This window comes from Amblyomma maculatum, chromosome 3 (assembly GCF_055883805.1).
Source record: "Amblyomma maculatum isolate TAMU_Amacu chromosome 3, ASM5588380v1, whole genome shotgun sequence".
Taxonomy (NCBI): Eukaryota; Metazoa; Arthropoda; class Arachnida; order Ixodida; family Ixodidae; genus Amblyomma; species Amblyomma maculatum.
Window position 1 is genome coordinate 208062852 of NC_139346.1, and position 25820 is coordinate 208088671.

A 25820-nucleotide genomic window follows, 5' to 3' on the forward strand; every position below is an offset into this window, starting at 1 on the left:
CTAGTATTCATTTTTGTCAGAAATCGTTGAATGGGCAGTTATGGACATGCAACATATCATAAATGCTTAGTTTGTAGTGAAATTGCTCAGAATGACTATATCAATACCGACTTGGGGTTAATGTGAAAGTCATCATCAGCTGGACTATACCCACTGCAGGGTGAAGGCCTCTCCCATTTTCCTCCAATTAACCCGGTCCTGTGCTAGCTACATCCACTTGACACCTGCAAATTTCTTAATCTCATCCACCCATCTAATTATCTTCCGCCCCCTGCTATGCTTACCTTCCCTTGGAATCCAATTGGTTACTCTTAGAGACCATCGGTTATCCTCTCTTCGAACTATGTCCTGCCTATGCCCATTTCTTCGTAATTTTGACTAGAATATCAGTAACTTGAGTTACTTATCTGGCCCACTCTGCATGCTTCCTTTCTCTTAATGTTGCACCTACCATTTTACATGGCCCCCTGCGTTGTCCTCAACTTAAGTAGAACCCTTTTCGTTAACCTCCATGTTTCAGCCCCATAGGTCAGTATCGGTAGGATGCAACTGTTATACACTTTCCTCTTGAGTGATACCGGTAAGCTGCTAGTCGTAATGTTGAGTAGCTTCCAAATGCGCTCTTCCCCAATCTTATTTTTCCAGTTATTTCCCTTTCGCGGTCCGGATCTGCGGTCACTACCTGTCCTAAGTAGACATATTTGCCTACCACTTCCAACGCGTCGCTACCCATTTTAAACTACTGTTCCTTTCCCAGGCTGTCCAGCATTACCTTAGTCTTCTGCATATTAATCTTCAGGCCTACCTTTCTGCTTCTCCTGTCTAGATCATTTATCATTAGCTGCAGTTGGTCACCTGAGTTAACAAGGCAATGTCGTCAGCGAATCGCAGATTAAAGAGATATTCTCCATCGACCCTGATTCCTGACTGCTCCCATTCCATGCCTTTGAATACACTCTCTAAGGAAGCTGTAAATAGCACTGAGGAGATCACGTCTCCTTGCCTAACACCTTTCTTATTGGAATTTTATAACTTTATTTATGCAGCCACTATATCTCCAGTACTTTCACATATGGCTCACCTACACCCTGATCCCGCAATGCCTGTGACCGATAAAGTTTCGACCGAGTCAAATGCTTTCTTGTAGTCAATGAATGCTATGTATAGGGGCTGGTTATATTCTGAGCACTTTTCTATCACCTGGTTTATAGTGCGGATATTATCGATGGTAGAGTAGAGGTGGAAATAGTATATTTGTAAAATTGAGAGCAAAGTTAGTGCCTATCATAGAATGTCCGGAAAAGGTCACTTGGTGGCAACAGTAGGCCGTATTTTGTGGAGTCGAGATTTTACAGCGACTGCTGATAACTTATGGAAGTGTGCTGAGTAAAAATCTTCACATAGTACACATTAACAGTGAGTTCCCTTCTTATATTTCGATAAAGAAAAGTTTTGCATGAGTGTACAGGTAATGAGTTTACAATGGGGCATTTGAATGCCCCAGGAGCTGCTAGAAAGTGTTGCTTATGCGAAGGCACATGCATATTTTTGCGACCACTTAGTTCGGACCACAGGATTAGGATGCAGGTTTCCTTCTAGAGGGAAGTCTGGGCGTCACAAATGTCTTGTGTATGGTGACGTTGAAAATAAGGTGCAGTTTTGTGCAGCGATTAGAGCATATTTACTCTGTGCATACATGGTGTGCGTGTTTCGATTTTAAGACGCAGGATGCCACTACGTTATAGGTGTCGACAATTTGTTTTATAAAATAATGCAGATACAAAGACTCTATTATGAGCCATGTGTCAGGCATCTCCACGCGAAAATTATTCTTTTTTTCAGGGAGTGGAATTGTGCCTCATTGAGTTTTTGCATACGAAACTGCGGAGGCCCTTATCGCAAGCTAAAACAAAACGAAAACAAACGTGCCACAAGTGCCTTTCAGTGGTTTTGAAAAGTTTGCAATCAAATTGTGCGCTTGAGCCCGGCTTAGATCGGGCGTGGGAGTGCCTCGGTTCCGCTTTAAGCTTCTTCTCTCGACTTTCTGCTCCTGCGCAACGAGCGCTTCGATAACTTCGGTTTCTCGAAAGACTGTTTCGTCGACGTTCTCGGAGTAAGTCATGACGTCTGCACGCGCAGGTTCTCTATCCACCAGAAAGAAGGCGTCTCGGAGGGGAGCTGCAAAGCGTTCGAAAGTTTTCACGCGTCGCGGTTTTCATATCACGAAGAGACACTACTGATCAGTACCTTCTTGTTGTCAAAACTAGTCACGTCGCTTTAGCGGTCCTCCCGTAGCATCGGCGAGCGGTGACCTCGGTACATTCGCTCCGTAGGTAGCAGCGGTACCCGATAGTGTACCGATACCGCTTCACTTTCTCTTGGAGATTAATCGTCATGCATAAATGTACCGTCCGTGGCATGTCTGCTGATCATGCGTTATTCGTTTATTGTAGCCTCATTCTGTTTTTATATTTATTCAGGACACGCTTCCAGTAGTGAAACTTGTATGAACGGTCGGAATTTATTTTGTTGCCGAGGCTTCTAGCTGTTCTCTCCTGCAGAAACAGTTTTGCTTTGCTGTCTGGGTAATCGATGGCAGTCGCGTTTCTGTCAAAACTCATGCAGCCAAGAAGCATTTATTCAAGCACGGATGGTGTACGACGTGTACTGAAACCACTTGAGTTGCGAATCGACACACATTTGAGTAAGTTTGTAGACTTTCGTGGTCACTTCAGTTTGTTCGCTGGCTCGTAAATTAATCGTAAAACTTCCATTTTAAATTGAATGTTCACACGTACAATATTACTTCGCTAACGCGGCATTTGGGTGTGATGACCGATTCAAATGTCGTTCACTGAACATATTCTGTTTCCTTTTTATGTCATCGCAGCAGTTATGACTGCGTAAAAAAAAAAAAAAAAAAAAAAAAGAAAAGAAAAACATGCGGGCGTACACTGCGCATCTCCATGCAGTGTTCTTGTGGTTTTAGAATGCGCAACATCACATCATTGTCCCATCACAAAAACTGTCACAGACGTACCTGTCAACAAATTTGTGATGTGATCTTTACATAATGCGGTCATCTGTATACTGGGTTAAAGAATGGTTGTCTGAATTATGGTCATATTGACATTTATCTGGCAGCAAAGACGCAAGCACTGGCGAGGAAATGCAATTTGAAAATCTACCCGCCAGTCGATTCCAAATCGTGACGTCCACAAAAAAAGGCCGACTTTCGCGATCCACACAGAAAAATCGGTGTATGCATTTTGTGCATGCGAAACTAGCCCATATGATGATTGCGCTTGTATTCATATATGAACACTCTGCTTGCTAGGTGAACAGATTGCAGTCAGGTGCAGCTATACTGCAGTGAAGCTTCACCCCTATTCAGGACCATCAAACACAATCCCTTTGTGACAAAAGGTTGCCCACTCTTAAAGGTTTTTTTTTTTTTTTTTTTTTTTTTTTTTAACCTAGACATGAAGCTATCTACCAGATTAAATTATAAGCCCAGCGGTAGCATTCTGAACATGTCTTTACATCATCTGTCATCAGTTGGTTAGCATGACAAAATAGCAGCAAAATTTCGAATATTTTTATTGTTACAGTTTGTGTTGCTGTCAGTCATGCAACAAATTCGTGTGGCCATCACTTTTTACTGCTTTCTTGCCAAATGGAGAAATCTCGCAAATGATGTAGCATTTGCCTATGGCATTTTGCCTTCAAAGACTGAAGGCAATTTGTGATGAAATGTTTGCTGTTTTGCCCCTCGCACCATTCCAGAATTGACTTTTCAACTTGAAGACACTGCACATATATGATTCTTCATGAAACTGCTTTACAATACGGTTTCTTTCCAAGCTATCTTTACCCATCAGGATCAAGAGAACTAACCATGACTGCTCATTTTGCTATAGTACTAAAGTACTTTAGTTATTGGTATAGTGGGTCTGTCACAGTGGCTCAGTAGTTGAAGCACTCGACTGCTGAACCCAAGGATGCAGGACCAAATCCCGGCTGCGGTGGCTGCTTTTCTATGGAGGAGAAAAGCAAGGCGCCTGTGTATTGTGCGATGACAGTATACATTAAAGAACCCGATATGGCCGCAATTTGTGGAGCCAACCGCTACAGCGTCCTCCGTAGCCCGAGTCACTTTTCGACATTAAACTCTGTAAACCAAACTAAACGAAATTATTTTCACAGAAGAAATCAACACTAAGGTGCACCCAGGACATGTTTATCAAATTGCATTATTCTCACCTTTTATTTACTACAAATAATTTTATTCCAGTCAGTGCCGTTTACATCTGCAGCAGTTTCACATCCAAGCTACTGCTGCTCAAAAATATTTCAAAAATACAAAAAAACAAAACATAAAAACTGCCATTTAGAATGCAAAATTCTGCGTAGTGGTTGATCGCAAGGTTAAGGAGGACTTGTTTCCATACGAAAAATGACAGATTATCCTGATGTCAAGCTACCTTGTGAATGCCAAAAGTCAGAAAAAGTGTAACAGTCAACTGACTGAGGTGACCAGGTCTAAATTATCTGCAGGTTGCTCTATGGCACCCTCATTGCCAAAGTGCATTTTTGGGAAGATGGCTTTTGGAGTAGAAATCACATTTAACCCAGTGCCTGTCAGATGTGCTTGGGGTTAAAAAACTGAGGAAAAAGATTGAGTTTTGCATTAAAGATGAAGGTTTTCATGTATGCATATGATGTTGACTAATTTTTATTTTTTTAAGAGTGAGGTAATATGTGCTTTTGCTTTTTGAATACATCGTAGGTATAAGAGCAAAAATCAGTTGAAAATGCACTGCAATCTTTAAGGTGGCTGACAGGTTACAGAAGGTGAAACAAAGGGTTTAGAGGAGCTTAATATAAGTTGGCAATAGACACTTTGGCATAAACCAGAAGACACCGATGAAATGTTTAATTCAGTTTTCTACGCTTGGCTTTAACCGATAAAAGTCAATATTGCTGACATGTAAAGCATATCCAGCTGGCCAGTACAAGGTACAATCAGCCGAAATTGAAAATGAAGTAGAGAGATCAGGGGCATGATGTGATGGTGGTATTGCCTGACAAGCAGCATAGTTGTGTGATACAAGTCATTGATCAGCTAACTTATACACACCTGCAGATCGGGAACACTGCCTCCTCACCACCTGCTAGCTAAGCACTGTTTGTTCATAATCATCACCCACTTAGAGCAGTTTGTTGGTCAAAGAGGTTCATCAGCTGCATGTAGGGCACAGACACGAAACCATGTACAAGCATCATAGAAAAATGGTATGTTCTGTCTATGATCACAACTGAGCAGTATTTCTAAAGCATACAGACCACATGGTGCTCCATTCCCCTGCCCAGCCTATTGTGCAACGCAGTGCAAAAACTCAACGATAACACATCAACCTAGTTCTTAGAAGTAAACTTTCACTTGCGTTTAATTTTTTTAGGGTGTCTCATTAAACTTGTGTTACTTTTTAATGAAAATAGCGATTTCTTTTAAGCCACAGCTGCAAGCGCTGACATTTGCACGTTAGTTACTATTAAGTAAACTGTTAGTAACTTCAAAATTTGCACAATGAAGTAAACACTAAAATGTTTACCAAATTTTCCAAAAATCAAAACTAACAAAGCCAGCCCTATGAGGCACAGCTGCTAAAAGAATTGGGAAAGGCCAATTTTTATTTCAGGCAGAATTATACGAAGCTACATTCTAGCTACAGCAGTGATGACTGAAGGAAAAGCCAGGCCAGTAAAAGAGCAATGGGCCTAGTGCTGCTTTTCACAAAATGCAGGTGCTAATACTTCAGCACTAAAATGTTAATATTTATTGTGGGTTGCATTCTACAAACTTAGCTTTGATATAAATAGCTTACTTTTTCTATTCAGATTGTGCTAAGAAATAATTGCTTGCGGCCACATATAGGAACTGTATAATAAATTTGAACTGGCCATTTTTTTTTTCTTTTGCTGAAGCTTTTTGATCTCTCCTACTCAGCTTTCCGATTCAGAGAAACAATTTTAATTAATGAACAATATATTAGAAGCAAAGCATCTTCGGATGAGGGTACCCTACTAAGAGTCTGGCGCAGTGAAACTGGACTCTTTGATGCCATGAAAATAACAATCTCTCACTGGTGAAGGGGCCGACAAACAGCAAAGGAATTCTTGAGCATTGATGCTCTTAGCTGAGAAATGCGTTATTTGTTTGAAAAATTGTCCGTGTTGTTTTATAGCTGTGCTTGTGGAAATGAGGATTTATTGCTCTCATGCTGCGCGCTCCTTTAAATTTGTGATTGGTAACAGCGATTGTCTTATCCCGCAGTAAGCAGAGGTATAAAGGTGTAAGCGCCAATCCCGAGCAATGTGCCAGGATGCACGAACTGCTGGCACAAGTTCTGGAAAACCGGGACCTGTCAAGGGCAGGTGACCTCTTCTCAGTGGAGGACCAAAAGATTGTTGGGGATCTTTCTGAAGTGCTATCCAAGATTCGTGATATAGCCAGCGGCTCAGACTTTCTTCACAGCGACAACATCCAGAGTGTCGTCGAGATATGCATCACCAGGGTCACATCGGCCATCCGGTGAGTCAGGAAGTTGCAATTCACCACTGGAAAAGCCGTGAAAGTTTCTATAACTCTAGTACAACAGAGCCTTGTGCCTTGTGTGCATTCACAGTTGTCTAGAAATATGAAGATACTATGTGCAGTCTATGCATGCTGCATTGGAGTGTAAGAAAAATAAGTTATGTAAAGCTGCCATAACTCTTGTTCTGGCCCCAATCCAACAAAAAAACAAAGAAGTAGAAGAGACTTGAACTTTACAAAACGATTGTATGGCACATTAGTTGATTGATTGGCTGTGCTATAAGCAGGGTTGGGAAACATGTAACATGACCACTCTAATTCCTTTGTGTTGTGTCATGTTTAAAGGAGTATAGACACCTAATTTCTGAGTTGATGTTTTATCCTGTGTTGCGATGCATTAGACATCACTGCACACAGATCACCGCATGATATTGGCTTACGATCGCTGAATAATTTATGACCAATTTCTTTTTCACCTTTTTCAGTTTCGACTTCAACAATTGAGCAATGTCTGTGACGTCAAATTCAAGTCTATGTCACGTGATGGAATAAAAAAAAACAACTATGATATAAATGTTCCTTTGTCGTTTGAATTCATCACAACACTAAAGCCATCTGCCTCAATAACGAGACTGTGACGTCACAGCCATCTCGACTGCTGAAACTGAAACAAACTGGTAATAAAAGAAAATTTTGTTATAAATTATTTACCGCTCGTAGACGAAAACCACTTGGTAATCCATATACAGGGATGTCTTGCGCATCATTAACAACAAGAAAAATGTCACAAAAATTTGGCGTCTATGCTCCTTTAAAGGTGCATAGCAATTTAATTTGGTTGCACTGTTCAGTGTTATGATCATGGAACCTACAGTAAAATATTGCTGCCAAACAAAATAGCAGAGGTGTGCAAATAGTTGAAACTTCGAATAGTATTTTCTGTTTGACTCTGTTCACCTAGCACTTTCACTCTTTTATCTGTATTTTGACTTCCTAAATGTTCAGAAAGTGTGAATTTCTAGTTAACCTAAGCTGCATTTCAAGTGGCAAGGCAGTTAGTGTGTGCTTGCAAACCACGTGTCGTGTTCACTACATGCCGCAGGGGTGCTGGACAAATGGCTAGCATCAGACGAAAGATGCTGGCTGTGAAGAAACGAGCTACCTTTAAAAGGAACACCTCATTCTCCCGCAACCATCTCTCTAAATAGTACCCCCCTTTACCCCTTTAATAACTTCCTTTGTGCCCTGTGGCAGTAAATAAAATTATAAAAAGGCCTGAAGCTGGTAGATAACACAAGAGAATAGACATTGGGCCATATCAACAGGCTGCATCTTAACTGAGAAGTTGTTCACTTGAATTGCACATGGATGTAAATAGATTCTGTATTTGGTAATCTTTATCGCAGTCTTGGTTGAACCAGAAGAGATGGAAATCTGCTCTTTAATTTTGAAAGCCAGGAGAATAGTGAGATAATGTTCAGGCATTGAATTTAATGGACAGCTGTGCATTTTAAGGGACTTTCCTGCTAGGGGAATAGCCCAACAATACCATGACAGCCAAGTTTTAAGGCGAAAGCCTTTAATGCCTCATCATTGTCGACAGAAGGTTGTCAGCAGAGGTGTCGCACTTTAGAGAGCGAAAGTTAAAGATAAATTGATAAACCTTTTCCCCACTGGGGATCAAGCCTACATCCCTTGTATCCCTAGCCCAGTGCTTTACCAACTGTGCCACGCCCCGGATCGTGAAACACTCTTCATAATTCCCCTTGTCTACCGTGAGGATGATAGAGGGATTTTGCGAGTGACAGATACTGCGCCTTTCCATTCCTATAAACAATGAAGGTGAACTTTCATACTTTTGGTGGACTTCAATGTGTTCAATGAAATGCTGGTTGTGTTCAACAAGGGGCGTGCAATGTACCATCACGACAGGTAATGACGTCACCAGGTTATTCATGCATATGCGAAGCTGACCCCGCTGGATGTCCAATGCAGGCCTCTGTGCGGTGCCTTTCTTTACCGCTTCCTCAAACGCCGCACCACACAGCGAACAGAACCAGTCCCAGATGTCTAGGAGGCGTTAGTACAGCAGGCATTAGCGGCATTTGAAATTGATTTACAGGATAGAAAAGGCACAGTGTCTGTCACAATTCTCTGCAAACACATGTACCACACTGTAAAGGAAGGGAGGAAGGTGGGAGTGAAAGAAGAGAGGGAGATAGATGTGCTGTTGTGGAGGGCTACGATCCACCACGCTATAATGGCTCTCACCTCATCGCACTTTAGTGGTCTAAAGTGCCCTCTAGAATTTAAAAAAAAATTAACCTTCAACCCACGTTTGTGTTTGACATTCCCACCACTTCCACCGTTCTTTTTAACAGCAATCTCATTTTTTTTTTTACAAACAAAGCTGTGTGCATATGTTTTAATTACTGGTGAATCTGCTCTGGTGCAAAAAGTGACCAAAATCTACTTCAAGTGACATTTGACTACACAGGAATGCTACATTATATCACCAAAAAAGAAATCCATACATAATATCGCTAAAAAAAAAAAAAAAAAAAAAATGAAAACTTCGTTCAGTAATAAACACTGCAAAAAGGTCTGCTAAATTTTTAAAACATAAAAACAGAATCCCAATTCCTTGTTATATATCGAGACACAAAACTAGAGTAAATGCATAGTGTTTTTGGCATCCAGCATCTGAACGGAGCACAGTAGCAATGGTGGGGCACTACTGTCTTTCCCATATTTCTTCAGTGCTGTAAGTCTGAGGCTTCATTCAAGCTTTGCTTATGCTTTCCACTTACCTACATTGCTTTTGCATTTCTTTCTGTGCAGAGACACGGGCACCATAGAGCAGCACGCTCATGCACTGGTGGCATTATTGGAGTCCTGCTTGAACCATGACTTGCGACCTTCATCAAAGGATGAAGACCCACCACATGCCAAGATTGCCTCTGACATTGTCAGCTGCATCTTTCTGGTATGTGCTTGTCACTCTCGTGGTCCACGTACAGAAGACATGGCATTATATCATGCTTCATTTTATGTATTTTTTATGTGCAGAGTGCTAATAACTGTGCCTTGTTAATCCTGTTGAGTACTATTCTTCTTGCCTGCTTAGAAGTTGTTGCACTCACACTGTACTGTTGCAGCCAGTAGAGCATGCAAAGCTTAGGCACCTTTGAATAGGTGTAAATATTTACTCCTCCTCATTTCTACAGGCCATAGTAATTTCCATGACTTGTAGTTGTGCATTTTATTTCCAAAAAGCAAGGATGATTCTCCCTCTAAAGTTAAGAGAAAGCAAATCGGAAAGCTTAAAAACAGTTGTGTGTCCATACCCTTACAATTTTTTCAAAAGGGAAGATGTAGCTAGAGCATAGGTTTCTATTTTTCACCCTCCTCTAAATGCCCTTCTTGATTAGAAATAAAATTTAGAGGTATACCGTTGAAAAACTCTTGTCTTTCTTTCCATTTATCTAGTTATTGCATCCCACATAGCCTCCTGCAGCTGGTCTGAGCAGTTTTTGGTATTATACGCGCCGTCAATAGAAATGAAATAATAGAAACCGCCTGTGAACATAATTTTTAATGTGGGCATATAGTGTTCAAAAGGAACAGATTGGGGAATGGATACATTGATCAAAAAAATTTTGTTTTCCATGCATGCAGGTGAGTGTGAACACTGGTAAAAGAATACAATAAACCAGGGCAAAAGGAGGTATTTGAGATAAGTGTTGAACCTTTGCAAGCATATTTTGAGGAATAATTACTTGTTTTCTTAAAGTCAAATCGTATCTTCATATTTTCTCTGCTCATGTTTATTCTATAGCATTCTAAAAAAAGTATGAAATTATCGTAATACATAGTACACTGAATAATAAAAATTGCTGAAGCAAAACATGCACGAAAAACTGAGAAAATAACTGAATATAAAAAGGGGGGTTGAGCACCCATACTCAGAAAAGTAGAATACAATCCTAGAACTTTCTCAGTGACCATGTTACCAATAAAGTAAAAGGAGGGCACAGTGACTGTAGTCAACATAAATGTTTTAGCTTTTGTTTTGGGAACGCCTCTCTTTTTGTCATTGTTTTTGCCACTTAATGCTCTTGTCAAGGTCTGACTGCAAAGCATTAGTGTCATCAGGGTCAGCTACATTGCTGTAATTAGTGCAGTCATTAGCAAATACCCTGCTAGTGTAAGTGTGGTTACTGCTTATGCAATTGATGTTTTTACCTGTCAGAAAGTTTAGCTTGAAGAATTGCTGACATAGTAGCAAATCGTCAGCCTGACTACATCCACTGCAGGGCAAAGGCCTCTTCTGTATCTCTCCAGTTAACCTGGTCCTGTACCATGTTTTGGCTACCCTTATCTCCAGCTAGCTTCCTAACTCATCATCCTACCAAATTTTCTGCCTCATGAAGCAGTTAGCTACAAAAACGAGGACCAAGTTGGGAGAAAGACACAACAGTGCCACCTCTTACTACACTTTGCCTTCTCTTCGAATGCAATCCACTCCATTACCCTTAATGATCATTGGTTATTTTAACTTTTACATGCCCTACTCATGGCCATTTTTTTTTTAATTTCGTCCACAAAATCTGTAACTCACGTTCGCTGCCCAATCCACTTTGCTCTCTTCTGGTCCCTTAATGCTAAACATATAAATTTCCTTCCCATAACATTGTAACACATAAAAGGTATATTCTAGATTTTTATATTTCTATTTTTTGGTGGGATATCTCTAATATTTTTCTTGATTTTTTGTTCGAGTAACTTAAACTTGGCAATCAAAGCTTTCTTTATTCTTTCATAAGCAACATATGTCCTCGTTTTGTCTTTATGCCACTAAAAAATAGCCTTTATTGCTGTACTGTGACATGCTGCAATAATACGGTTCTTAAACTTGCGGGTGAATTTGTGAAATTATAAATTATAACACCGTACCACGAAATTGCCTCTTCCCTGTGGTAAAAAAAAAAGGAGCTAAGTAAAGAGTGCACATCAGTCAAATATTTGAGTGCCTGCAAACTATTCTTTCAGAATCACAACAAAAAGCCAGTGATGAAGCTGGCACTGCCTGTGGCAATAAAGTTCCTCCACCGAGGCAACAAAGAATTGAGTCACAACCTCTCGCGCTATCTTTCCTTGGCTGCTGTCAACAATGCTGATCTGCTTTCTCCACACGTGCAGCCCATTGTGGACAGCGTTATCAGTGGTATGTGCTGTTTCCTGTATTTTTTCCGTTTGGTCATTGCTGCACGCAATACTTGTGGTCATGCAGACAAACACTAGTGTTAGTGGTGTAGTTCGGAACACTGGTTCAAAAGAGAGAGGGAATGTGTGTTGTGAAAAAAATTATGGCATCAAAACAGAACTTAAAAAAAAAAAAAAAAGAGCATGGTCTGGCTTGCTATGTAGGAGCATTGCTCTCTACAAAGGAACTGATTTTTATGGTTTTGTTTTGCTTGTGTTCACAGCAAATAGTTGCTTTTGTTTAAACTTACCTTTTTTTTTTTTTTAACTCCTTATAACTCCCATAAAAGCAGCACTCTTTTGGAAACCTATTTCTTTATTTTATTTTTTTTTCTTAATTCATATCCTTATATTTTAAAAAATTTACAATTGGAAGTTATATTAACTGAATTAGTAATGAAGTTTGGCTTTGAGTGAGTGACACAGCTTTACTGATGGGTGTTGCATTCTTGCTTCATTCGAGCTGTGCTCCGAAGAATGGTGCTGTTCCATTTGGTTTGAGCATATAAATTTCCTTCCCATAACATTGTAACACATAAAAGGTATATTCTAGATTTTTATATTTCTATTTTTTGGTGGGATATCTCTAATATTTTTCTTGATTTTTTGTTCGAGTAACTTAAACTTGGCAATCAAAGCTTTCTTTATTCTTTCATAAGCAACATATGTCCTTGTTTTGTCTTTGAATGCTTATCTTGACTGCATAGGGCTCTTACGAAACTTCAGATATTCTTCAAGTACTTAGAAACTTGGGAACACTGAAAAATGAACATCATGCACAAAAAGGAGTTGCCAACGGAATAACATGCACTGCTGCAACAGCATGACTACACTACAGCCTTGCTGCATAATAATGAGGAGGAGCTGCAACAAGCATGTCCACCCAAAAATGTTCTGTCATATGGCACAGGCAACTATGCCCTGGCCCGGGTGCTGCCCTCCATCTACGTTGTGAAGAAGGAGCCCATCCACGACCACCTTATGGCACTGATTTCATTGCTGCCCCTGTGCGAGAGCTCCGACAAGCTAAACCTGCTTGCCCTTTTCGAGCTGGTGGCCAAGCACAAGCCTTCCGTGAGTCACTTCGTGACTGCTGCTCTGTCTTGGCTTCACATTCGGGCTGGTCGTCATTCTTGTGTGCTTCCATCCCAACCTGTGCAGCTGCTGGAGAGCAACGTGCCTCAGCTGAGCAGTTGCCTTGGCAGCCCCACAACGACAGGTTCTGTGCTGAAGATCTTCCAAGAGCTGGCCGCTGCAAAGCCTCAGCTGTTTGCCGAGTACCTGCCCAAGATGAAAGCAGTGGCCCTAGCCCAGCCAGTTCACCTCACCCTGGTGGCGCACATCATGGCCACCGTGGGACGCCTGAGCACGGTTGGTTCCTCTATCTTCCCTTGCAAGCTCATTAGTTTTTTTATCGTTGCTTTCTTGTATTTTGCACCAAGTTTATGAAAGTCTGCTTTGTTATTTATGTACTTTTCAACAATTAGCAGGTGGTGGGGCCATAATGGGGGGAAGTAATTTCTTCAACAGACTGGAAAATGTCATGAAGGCATCTTTAATGTCTCTTTGTGTTGATGTAACATACAATGCCCATCCCTCTGTAATGCCCACAGGCCCTGAGGGTAATGTAATAAAAATTATATATAAAACCTATGCTATACCCAACAGAAATGCATCAAGGAAACTAAGCAACTGGCAGCCTTTTTCTCAGTCAGTAAAAATGCGCAGCAAGTAAATTCATTGTTAACTTATTTTTGCTCCAATGAGGGGGTGACTCAGAGGTAGTGCCATGATCCACAAATCTTAATGAAAGCTTCTTCTTGCAAGCAGCAAATTGAATGCTTATCTTTTGCCAAGCGGTGGAGCTGTTTGTGTGGAACACTTGTACTTATGCCAGTACTGCACTGGCTTATTTTTGTCTCCAAGAGAAGCAAGGTGTGTGGTGTAAAGTGACATGTATGCAATCTGCAGGAGCGTGCCCAGGAATGCCTGGAGTTCCTGGTCAGCCAGCTGTCCAAGGGTGACCACAATACCCAACTTGCCCTGTTGAGAGAAGCCAAGCATCTAGGAGATGCCTTCCCTGCACTGCTTGCCCCCTGCCTACCACAGGTACACATCAGATGGCATGACCAGAGTCATGAGCAACAAGTTTCTTTAAATCACCAGCCATTCACTTTCCTAAGAGTCTTTCATATTTTTCTGTGTGGAATGATAAAGTGTCCTCGTTTTTTCGCGCTGTTAAATAATGGATAAAACTGGGGATGTACGAAATTTCGAATACAAGTCAAATATAATTCCTGAATATTAGAGAATTACTGAATACACTGAAGCGTATTGAATTCACCACAGCTTCACCGTACCGCACGCTTCACCGCAATGTTTGACCATTTTAAAAGAAGGACCTTCCCTTTTGTGAAGAGGGCCTTCCCGACAGTGTGCGCAGAGTGAAGCACTTCATGAAATGGGGAGAAAACATTCTCATTTGTGTCATTTCAGATGCTGATAGCCATCATGCGTCAGGCAAAATAACTGTGCATCAGATGAATTTACTGTGATGCAAATGGGTTTTGGAAGTTTCCTCAGGCCAATTCAATAATTCGAGCCTAAGTTTATTTGGACACTTTCTCCGGTCCCTTAATGAAAATTAATGAGGTTTAACTGTATTCAGCAGTGATTTGACAGCTTCTCCCGGTTTCATGCGGTTCATTTTGTACAGAAAGCTGGTGTACAGAATCGTGCACAAAATTTGCCGTTTTTTCTTTCTTTTTTTTTTTTTTTTCAGTGAGGTATACGCTTCTGCACAATTCTAGTTTAATTTTATTTGCAAATGCCATGTGAATTCTGAGACAAACAAGACGAACAATGTTTGCTATTTCTTAATTTACCTTTTGTTTTCTTTCACTAATCAGATATACGATTTGATATTCAAAGAGATTTTTTTCCCGCTATTCATATTCAATTTGTGTTCGAAAATTTGAATATTTGCACACCCTTAATAAAAACAACCTTCAATTTTGGAAGAAAATGTTGGATTCACGTTGGTATTCTACTTCCTTCTTCAGCTTTCTGTGCTGAGCACTTGCAGCTTAACTTTCCCATTGTGGCACCACTAGCCACTAGTGGCATTGACGAATATCATTGACCATATGTTGTACTTAAGAATGATGACATCAGGCTATGCATTTCTCTTTGCTGCCCTCTTGAATTATTCACGGTGAGATTGTGGGGATACACAAGGATCCCCGGCCCTATAGTAACTGCCGCGCATAATTATCATATGCTCATGGCCTCTGCGATGGCATCACACTCCTGTGGTGATGCCACTCCAGAGGTTTTCCCTCATTCACTTGTTTGAACTGGAGAGACCTCCTCTCCATAGCCCGGGAAGGGTGTTCTTCCCGAGGCTCTCTTGATGGTGTTCCTTGCACAGTTTTAGATCACACATCTGCCTAAGAGACCGCTGCTGTCACCTAATCACCTGACCATCGTGTGTAACTGATCGCCCTTTGCTGTGAGTGCCGAGCCATGCAAGATGAGCAGAACAATCCTCTATCATGCACATGCAATTCCCCTTCGACGTTTTTTACCTTCATGTGCAATGGAACTCTCATATTGCAGTGGTATTTTTTTGTTGTTGCCATGCATATTTGCTTGAGAGCACGAAATGCTTATTGAAGTAGTCGACTAGTGGTTTTTCCCTCTGGCCCAAACATGCCATGGCGGTGACTTGCCACACTGTAGTTTGGGAGTACAGCTTTGACTTTTAGGCTGGCACGCTGGTGCTAGAAAGCGACTACTGCATCTAGACTTTGGAGCGTTACTACGAGAATAACCCTCATATTCTTATAACCTGGGTGTCCACCTACTGGCAAATGGACTAGCCAGCAAGCAGACTAGAACTGGCTTTGTCTTCTAATGCTGCCAGTGGTGACTGCACAGTGGCAACAAAGTAAAATCCCTGTATCTGCTATTGTTACGGGGCACCAAGCCGATGAAAACAGGAGAATAGAGAACATAGAGATTGAAGATGGTCGATGACTGTGGGATGATTTATTGAATCGCGGCGGACCTATCTCGAGCGCTCCATCTCGCGCCACTGCCCGCTTCTTCCTCATCTGTAACATTACCCGGGGCCACCGAGCGATTGTTCCGATTATGGACGAGTAAGTTTGTCTATGTTGATGAGATCCATGGCATGATGATGGGCGTGACTGGATGGCCGAAGAAGAAGAGGAATAAAGAAGACAACGGCTTGCTGCCACGATGATTCCCGGTGAAGCCTGGCCCAGGAGGCTTTCAGGCCACAGGTCGCCAAGGCCTGATGGCGGAGGCCCTGGCATGCACTATATGGCCTTCAAGTGTAGCGGCATCTTGGGTCTAGGGGTCTTTGGTCATTGGGGTCTTTGATCAGCACATCGAGTCAGAGGGTTCTTATGGTGTTTGGCTCTCTCGTCGTGTCTTGTGGTCGTGTGGGTAGCCCATTTCATGTCAGTCTCTCCTTCTTAGTGTCTTATGGTCGGGGCGAGAGGGACAGGGCAGTGGAACGACGAGGTTGCATCGAGTCTGGCAGGCTGGGGACCAGCGAAGCGATGCTTCCTAGATCTTCTGCCAACAGCGCAAGAAGACGCAGGGCGCCGAAGCTCCGGGTCAGGACAAGGAGAGATGATTTACCCAGCACCTCTAACCAAATGTTACGGGGCGTCAAGCCGATGAAAACAGGAGAACAGAGAACACAGAGAGAGAAGATGGTCGATGACTGTGAGATGATTTAATGAATCGTGGCGGGCCTAGCGCGAGCGCTCTTGCTCGCGCCACTGCCCGCTTATTCTTTGTCCATAACATTATTACCACAAGAGCTCAGGGAATCCTGCTCCTGAATCTCGTTCAGCAAACACATACACTCTATGACCACCGCAGCTCGCTACCCTACATGCTCCAAAACCTCTCCTTTGTCATTTTCGAGCCACCTGTACCCTGGTACTCAGCGAAAGCGCTATTGCTCCGAGGCAGTCCTCGCATCAAGCATGTCTTCTCTGCACCTCAGAGGCTGTCTCTCCCTGCCACCTGTTTTACTGCTAATTATTGGATGCCTTTTCCTGATCACCCAATTCATCTGGTGCCTTCAGCCGAGTCGGTCACCCCCATAACAATAGGTAAACAACTGGCCCAGGCCTACGTATCAGGCCTACATATCAGGACCCGCAATGCATGCATATGGAGCCAGCAAGGGCAACCTCGTTTCCATCCTGGGCTTCAAGAGCACATGAACAGTGGCCTTCGTTCAACAGATCAATCTCGCACTTCGCTACCTTCATGTCCTGCTTTTTCCCCACTCTTCACTCTTAGTTGTCTTATTGCTGGGTGCCTTGAACACACATTCATCCCTTTATTTAAGCTCCTGTTGGCGATTCATCACTGCATCCTGCAACCTAGGCAGATCCGTTTTCTGTGCTCTCGGATGCGCTCGCACTTCACTGCTACATTCTGTCACACCCTGGAGGCATCAGTTGTATCCTTGTTTTTCCTAGTGGTCGTTTGTCGCTATTGTGGTGAACCTGCCCTCTCTGCATGTGTTCAGCTCTTCAAGGGAGCCCCACAAATTGGTCACAGAGTGCATCCTGGCACGATGCTGCATTTCGCATTCTGGCCCACAGGTGCACAATGTGGCCATCAGCACAGTGGTTTTATGCATGACCGATGATTGCGACACATTTGCTGCAGATTCTTTGAGGAAATAGCAAGTTAACTCATGTTACTGAACTAGCAAACGCCATTCGGATACGCTGCAGCATTTGGCAGCGAGTAATGGGAATTTCGAAATTTCTAAGAGTTTGAGCGGTTAAAAACTTTCAAATAGTACAAGCACATTGTGACTCTAATAGCGAATTCAATTTGTGAACTTCTTGTAATTTCGAATATTTCCACACTTCTAGCACCAGTCTTTCAGGCTTCTCAATTGATGGCTTTAACTGAAAGGGAAGCAAATGCAAAGCAGATTGCTTTACAAAGAGATTTATTTTTCCTAGTAGCCCACCAGAGAAAAAGCAAAGGAGTCCTGGATACCATGGCACCAGTAAGAACCGCTGACTTGCTCTTTTCAGATCTGCAGTCAACTGCCTGAGCCCGTGGCCTCATCGACGATTCGCTTCTACCTGCACCAACTGAAGGCAGATGCTGCTACAGCAGCTCACAGGTTGCCCTGTCTTTTTGTGCTTTTCATGTGCCTGTTTTCTCAGTACATGATTGCATTGTCTGCTTAATCACTGAATATATGTAACACAGATTATTCCCTAAAAATGCTGTGTAAAAGAATAGGAAAAGTGCACTGTACACTAAGCTCAGAGGCACCTGCTGGCAGCTCTTGCGCTGTAGAATGCATGACCAGGCGAACGTGGGGCGTACTTGAGGGTTGCCTTCGGTATCATACTGAAGTTCCATGCCACATCGCTGTCCAACCAACATAACCAAAATCTATCCATGGCCCTTATGTGGCACGTTACTCTGCAGAAGGTGTTGCAGCAACCACCTTTACCTCAGTTTTAATGAGTGATAATTATACTTTCAGTGCTGGCAACATCCTAGTGTCAGGTAGTGCTAATTCCAGTGCACAAAGCACTGTCCCCTGCAGCTTTGATGCAAAGCAGGTTAGGACTAGCAATGCTCACTGAGTTGACCACTGCCAACATGCCAGTGGGTGGTATGCAGAAGTGCCTCTCTATCGCAGGTGCAATGTGTTCTTGCTTCTAGGTTGCAGGTAGTCTTATCTATTGCCGTTTTTTATATATATTGAATCACAGTTCCCTTTGGGTTCAATATATCTGGATTTGACTATACCATGGAAAGCATTTCAGTGGGGCTCTTCCATAGCCCAGTACTACTGGTTCTCCACAGGTTATAATAGCTTACATGTGTTTCTTAAATACACAGCAAGAACTAGAGATGTAGAATGGGTAAAATTTCAGATCTAAATTGCGTAATAGCCATAAGTCAGTTCTGCTTTGACATACCTAGTATCCAATATCTGAAGCAGTTCAAACTTGAAATCATTAATTGTGCCAGTGTAGCCTTCAAGAATAATGCTTGCCAAGTTTTATATCTTTCTAGCCTGCAGTACCCTGTGCTAAATAGTGCCAGTGTTTATTGTTTTCCTTTGAAAAGTGCAAAATTAGCTTTATTTGAAAGGAAAAAGTCCTGATGCAGGAAATGGATAGTATGGATGTAGGTGCAACTGCAGCTGTGTCTGCAGATTGCGAAATAAGTTTATAGTGCCATGGATTGGATTCAGAAAAATAAAATCTCAAAACTCATTGTTGTCCAAAATAATTGTTATTTTATTCACTCACAGGTTAATCCAAGAAAAAAAAATATCTCCTTGTCTTGATTTGCTGGCAAAATCAGATTCGTGCATATTTTCCATGCACCACCTACAGTTGTCTGCCTCACCACATGGTGGCTGTGAAGCAGTAAGCTCCAGCACATAACTGCCTGCTTACTTTAGGCAGTGACACCTTAATGTCCCACATCTTTCCAGGGCACAAGTGGTGAACAGGACAGGAGGGGTAACGATTGTCAAAGTAGGGGGCAGTCGGCATGACCTTTCGTCCAACCGTGGGGCCACCATGCCAGCAGTGCCAACGGGGCGCACCCCAGCCATCGGCCAGCAGGCTCCGAGAGCGGCCAGCACCCTGGGCTCCTCCTCGCAGGAAGCCAATGCCCGCTCTTTGGGCCACCTTGGTTCAGGGCAGCTCGCCCACCGGAGCATGACTCGGCTGCCCTCTGCAAATCACATGCATCACGGTACAGACTCTGCTTGTGTCCAGGAATCGCTTTGTATCTTTATGAGGTTTATGCTTGTAGCCTTTTGTTCTTGTTTGCACTTGCCAACGATTACTGCACTAAGGCCCCACTCCTTCATTTCAACCCTGCCGGGGTGGCGCAGTGGTTACGGCACTCGATTACTGTTCCCAAGGACGCGGGATCGAATCCCGGCCTCGGCGGCAGCTTTTCGATGGAGGCGAAAAGCACGGTGCCCGTGTGCTGTGCGGTCAGTGCACGCTAAAAACCCCAGTTAGTCGAAATTTCCGGAGTCCTCCACTACGGCGTCTCTCATAGCCTGAGTTGCTTTGGGACGTTAAACCCCACAAACCAAACTAAACCTTCATTTCGACCGTGTTAGCTTATTTGTCCGGACCTCATCATGAACATTCCTCTGGCAGGTGATAAGGCGCCTTGCTAATGAGTGTGTGCAGTCTGAAACCAAAATGAAAATCAAAGTGCTAGCACACTTACTTTGCATTTGGCTTTAACTATGCTAAATTGGCCATCATGCTTTGCTCCTCCTGCAAGCATCTAGTCTGACAAGATTTGAAAGCAGTCATTCTAAGGTTAAAAATTATTTATCACAGCTTACTTTTTTCAGAGAGGCTTAATAGTATTGTGTCTGAGTGTGTAGTTGTATATATATCTTTCTTTTTGACGAAGGCTGCTCCCGCGGCCGATACGTCAATACATTCTTTCTTTCTTCACCATGCCTGATTTTTTTTTAGCGTGTTCTCAACCAAGCCCAAAGAATCCTTTCTTTCTATATATATATATATATATATATATATATATATATATATATTCTTATCTGCACACTTGTTTCAATTGGAAAGTGACCACCATTGCATCAGGAAATATTTATTAATCTTGTAACAAAACAACCTTTAAGTTCTATTATATTGTGCGAACTGGTACAGTCCTTGCAAGATATGACAAAATGGCAGCAGTGGTTGCTAAATTTTGTCATATATTACAAACTTGTGTAGTCTTCGTGTGGTGCACAATGCACTGTGGCTTATTCTCACATTTGAAGCAGAACTTCATTGACCGCTTTTTTCTCTCACTACTTTATATTTTGACTGGTCATTCGCTCCCTAATTCCAATTCCTGCACAGAGTAGCTTGCCAGCGAATTCTTAATGCCGGCTAAATTCTCAGTTTTTATTAAAGAGTTTATCTCTCACACACATTTAAGGCAGTGAATCAAAATGTGTTTAGAGTTTTCTCATATTCACCATGTTTTGAGAAGTATAATAAAAATGGAAGGAAAAAATATTTGGAAACATTTTGCTTCATGCATGTCGATATTTTTTGCAAATGACTAGCATTAAAGCGCAGTATTGGTCAAGTTGTGTGGCAGATCTTGAACACATATCAGCTCCAGCAATGAGAACGCCTGATTGGGTATGAGCATATATGAATCTGCATGATCATACAATAAAATCTTTTTCATTCCACTCTCGTTAATTTGAGAATTCGAATAGAAGTGCAGTCCCAGCTGATGCCCATGTAAGTTTATTGCATTGGATGTTTGATAATTCAGGCATTGACATGCTTGCACAATTTAATTCAGATTGGGTGATCTCATTAAGATAAGACTCGTAAAGCCAGTGATCTTCCAGTCAGACTTACCGGAACGTGAATTGCATAAACCAGGGATGCCCGCACACCTTCAGCTTGCACACCGTGGCAGGTGCAATGACAATCGGAAGCCCCCTTTTTGCCGAAATATAGCTCAGAAGCTTAGTTTTTTGCTTCTCTTAACTTCATGCTGTCCCACTGCTGCCATCGTGTTCACATATGTCAGGCACACTGCTTCAGACACCGATTTGCACTTCACTGATCTTTTATTTTTGGATAGCATCACACTGTTCTAACGCATATGCATATTTCTTTATCTTCTACCCACAGCGATTATGCTGAAACACCTTATTTTGAGGATGCATCATTGCACAGCTTGTGCATTGTGTGCATTGTGTCTGAGCCGTTCGTGAAGAGGCACGGAAAAAGGCCACGGGGGCATTTACAACTTTGAAGCAAGTCTTTGGCATTGCCAATGATGTGCACAAGGCAAAGCACTGGACAAAATTGCAAAATATTATCACTTTAGATCAGTTTTCATCTCAAGTGTATGGACAACCGTATTGCTGGCATTCATCAGATAAAATTACTGCAACATAAACTTTTTTTCTGCATTTTTTCTTTAAGTGCATTCAATAAATTAAATTTTGGATATTTCAAACATTTGTCCTGGTCTCTTGAAGGCCGAATTAATGAGATTTCACTGTAACCTGTTCCAAATGGAATTGAGCATCGCTTCTAACATGATAGAGGAATGTCTAAGCATAGTTGTTACCGCAAAGGACAGCACTTTCTTGTTTATTGTTTCACTCCATTTTGTATACCAAACACCCCACAGATATGTGCTTAATCCCTGTCCTGCAACCTTTTTCTTTTTCTGCTGCAGCTTCTCATGCACAGAGCAACAGCCGGCTAAGCTCTCCCTGTGGCTTGCACATGAGCATGTCCAAGTTGAGCTCCAACTCGCCCATCAACCGGAGCCTCTCAGCGCTCAACAGCCGCCACAACCTCAGCTCAGCCCCAGCAGCCCACACCAGTCGGGTGTCCAGCTGTGGTGTCACTGTCACGACCACTTCAGCTCACAAGAGCATGAGGTGTGTGCACCTGTTTGATGCATGGCTGTCTGAGCGTGGCACTGCTTTATTGGGAGGACTGTTTCTCTAGCATAAACAATAAGTCTGTTTCTACTTGAATTCCTCTGAAAGGAGCTACTATATGGCACATTCAGCATGCCACATCCTGTTTGACAACAGCATTTACCATATTTATTGAGATGCATGGTAAAAAATGTTAAATGCTGCATCATGACAAAGAGTGCCTCATCTGTGAAGTATGCTTGTTTCTGTTCGAGAACAAATCAAAAAGGCACACTAAACTCAACTGTTGCCGACATATGCTGACTGCTGCTTTTGTAAATGCAGCATTCCAACTTTGATTGAAGAAGCCCAGCCATCGCCTGTGATAGGTCGCCATCCTGTCCTAACTGTGTCCATAACAAGCAATGTTGCGAGACGGGGACCAGCCGATCTGGGCAGCAGGGTCCTTGAAGGGGGCTCCTGCCCCAAAGGAACAGTGCCCAGTCCCTCTCCACCCCCACTGGGTCCTACCCCCTCCTGCTCCTCCTCATCTGCTACACCCCCTCCCTACGTGGAGGGTGGCACCTTGTCTTCCTCACGCCTGGGCGCACCCCACAGTGGCTCGCTCAGTTCGGGCTGCAACCAACAGCTCCTGAAGGGCAGCGGCGGTGGAACCAGTTCGGCCACTGAAGATGAAACCGTGCCTGTAGTGACGCGCAAGGTGGTACAACCCAATGCACAGGTGGGTGGGCCATCTTGGCAGGATGGTAAAATAAGGTTGCACACATGGCACTCATGCTGCATCCGGTTCATGTCTGTGCTTTAAATGACTCTGTTTACACTTTGCAACTAGCACTGCTTCACCACTCATCCTACCACAATGCTGCCTTAGTTCTATTGCTTCCCATGTACATAGGATTGTTTTTAGCAGTGTTCTTTCTGTGCAACATACTTGAAATATTTGACTTCTCTTTTATGGCTGAACAGTAAATATTTATATTAATTTGTGCCTCACAGGCCTCGAAAAGCATTAGGTGAGGGGGGCATATAAAAAAATGAACATACAGAAATAATCTAATACAACGGTACATCGGACGCGGTACACAGCAAGTACATGATAGAAGCATAGTATAGATCCAAAACAGGGTAAGAATGAAAACGAACACAATCACAGAAAATGCAAAGAACGAAATGTGAACAAGGAAAAAAATTATAGTGGGGGAAGTTATAGTAGGGGGAGTAGTAGACATGCAGATCACAGCACTGTTTGCTAAACATTCTTTTATTGAATGTGGGTATATGAGAGTATAGCTTAATGAAAAAATATATTTAAAAAAAAAGGAAAAGATGGAAAGAGCAGGATATGAGGAAGAAACCAGCGGAAAGGAGACGTTCACAAGGAGGAGCATCACCCTGTGTGCCTCTCCTTGTGAACAAGTGCTTTCCGCTGGTTTTTTTTCCACTCACCATGCACCAACTGGCCCAACAAGCTATGCTTCTTCAAAACTGCAGGTATTTATATACTGGGAATCCCTTTCAACCATCATGCTCTTCTGCGATAATACTTTCTTTAGCGCTTCTGCAATAAGAAGTTTTAAAATTCTAAAGGCCATCTAAATAAGACCTTATATTTACTGCGCATTGTTGGATCCTTCCGCTGCTTTCAACATTAAACTGACTGAATTTTCATGACAGCGATGATGCCCACAGGAGTCTTCATATCAGAGGAACTATATAGGCTATTGTGTCAGCCTCTTGTGTATCTCAACAGTGTTTAGCCTCTTATGTATCTCAACAGTGTTTTTGTCACCTTTATTTTTTTCTTAGCTTTAGGAACCTAATAATTTGATGTCATTTTGTTTTCTGCTCTTTAGAGGATATCAGTATTTGAGCCATACCCGATGAGAGATGCTGTGCAGCACTTCTGTGAGAAACATTTAGACAAGATCAAAGCATATATGCAGACTATCTTCGTTAAGCTTCCACTACCGTCCAAATGTACCATTGAAGGTGAGTACCTGCCTCATGTGTGTTCAAATTACTCTAGTTATCCTCATAAAGTTTGTCCAAAACATAAAACATTCATACAGTTAGATTTTGTGCCATTATATAAACAATATAGTGGCAGAGCTTTCCATAAAGCTATTTAAAGTTTACATACCACTGATCAACAACTGGAGAAATGTATAATTGAAATAAAAGATATCTATTCGTTGTTCATTCATTAACAAGCATAATATATAAATATGATTCATGAATGAAAAGAACACATTCAGATTATACCTTAGAACGTTAAAGAACCTCAGGTGATTGAAATTTCCGGAGCCCTCCACTACGGCATCTCTCATAGCCTGAGTCGCTTTGGGATGTAAAACTTCGCAAACCATGCCAAACCTTTCTACCTTACGTCAAATTCTGTTGAGCAAATTTTATTTCAAGCTAAGTCTACCTTTTAATGAAAAAGCATTACTACTCCCATTACATAAAAGGCTGGCTCCATTGTTGTGTACTTGAGATGGCTAGAAAAATGACATTATCAAGCGGCCCTATGATGCGTAAAGCAAGCCAAGCAACCATGATGCATCAATTTGATGCTACTAGATACATCTGCGACCGAGGCCACCGCCACTTCAGTCCTGTCCTGTACATTCTCGAATTATAATTGCAGCGAGGGAACACAAACTCAAAAGAAGAAACACGCAACACATGGACGAATGCTGCTTTTTCTTGAATCATTGCGTGTTTCTTCTTTTGTGTTCGTGTTCCTTTGGTGCAATTATGGTTCAAGAATGTTGCCAACTTACCCAAAAACGTGCTTTATTCAAGTCCTGTGCATGTCATTCACCTCTATATACTCGCCACTGGCCGACCTCTATGCGGTGCCACTATTTTTTTTATAATTCGTGTCTACAATAGCATGCAACTGGTTATCGTCAGCGTTCAGAGTCATGTGTGATTTCTCATTGCATATAGCATACATGTGCGAGTCAAGCTTGGACTAGCCCACAATGGATTCCAGCCAGTGACCTATGCACCTTCAATTACGTACTTTCAAACCAAAGTTTCAGTGAATATGGCAATACCGTTACCAGATGTTGCATTAAGCGTGACAGTCTACGTGGGATACGCTCACACACTCACACTGAATACAATACCAGCAGTAATAACATGGATACATGCAGGGGTGAAAGCACTACTCCATTCGCTCCATTCTGCTCCAAACCCTAATGTTTTGCTATCAAACTTAGAACTTTGTTTTGCCGCTTAGTAGACCTAGGAAACTTCTCTTCTTGCCAAACCTGCAAGAAGAGGTAAAAGCATACTTGAAGCGTCATATGGCAATGCCATGAAGGTGCAAATCACTATAAATGTTCTCAAGAGTGTTGGAAAGCCATACAAGGCATATCGCTCATGTTTTCGCCTGATGCGAAAACATGAGCCACTGGCAGAAGGTTACAAAGTAAATAATCTTAAGGGGAG

General features: G+C 42.3%; 1 protein-coding gene across 3 annotated transcripts in view; it reads left to right on the forward strand.

Moving 5' to 3' along the window:
• The first annotated feature begins 1913 nt into the window (after positions 1-1913).
• The window catches only part of melt (ventricular zone expressed PH domain-containing protein melted), a 46428-nt gene continuing 22521 nt past the window's right edge, over positions 1914-25820 (forward strand). For 2 of the 3 annotated variants that reach the window (XM_084599449.1, XM_084599451.1), the window contains exons 1-12: positions 1914-2113; positions 6338-6595; positions 9440-9584; positions 11651-11825; positions 12774-12937; positions 13025-13234; positions 13835-13972; positions 17965-18056; positions 19395-19660; positions 22151-22358; positions 22686-23082; positions 24215-24350. In XM_084599449.1, the coding sequence (XP_084455575.1) occupies positions 6387-6595; positions 9440-9584; positions 11651-11825; positions 12774-12937; positions 13025-13234; positions 13835-13972; positions 17965-18056; positions 19395-19660; positions 22151-22358; positions 22686-23082; positions 24215-24350 (2140 nt within the window). In that variant the 5' untranslated portion in view covers positions 1914-2113; positions 6338-6386. Of the gene's footprint in view, positions 2114-2159; positions 2705-6337; positions 6596-9439; positions 9585-11650; positions 11826-12773; positions 12938-13024; positions 13235-13834; positions 13973-17964; positions 18057-19394; positions 19661-22150; positions 22359-22685; positions 23083-24214; positions 24351-25820 lie in introns of those variants that run through there. The other variant, XM_084599450.1, reaches the window with a different exon arrangement.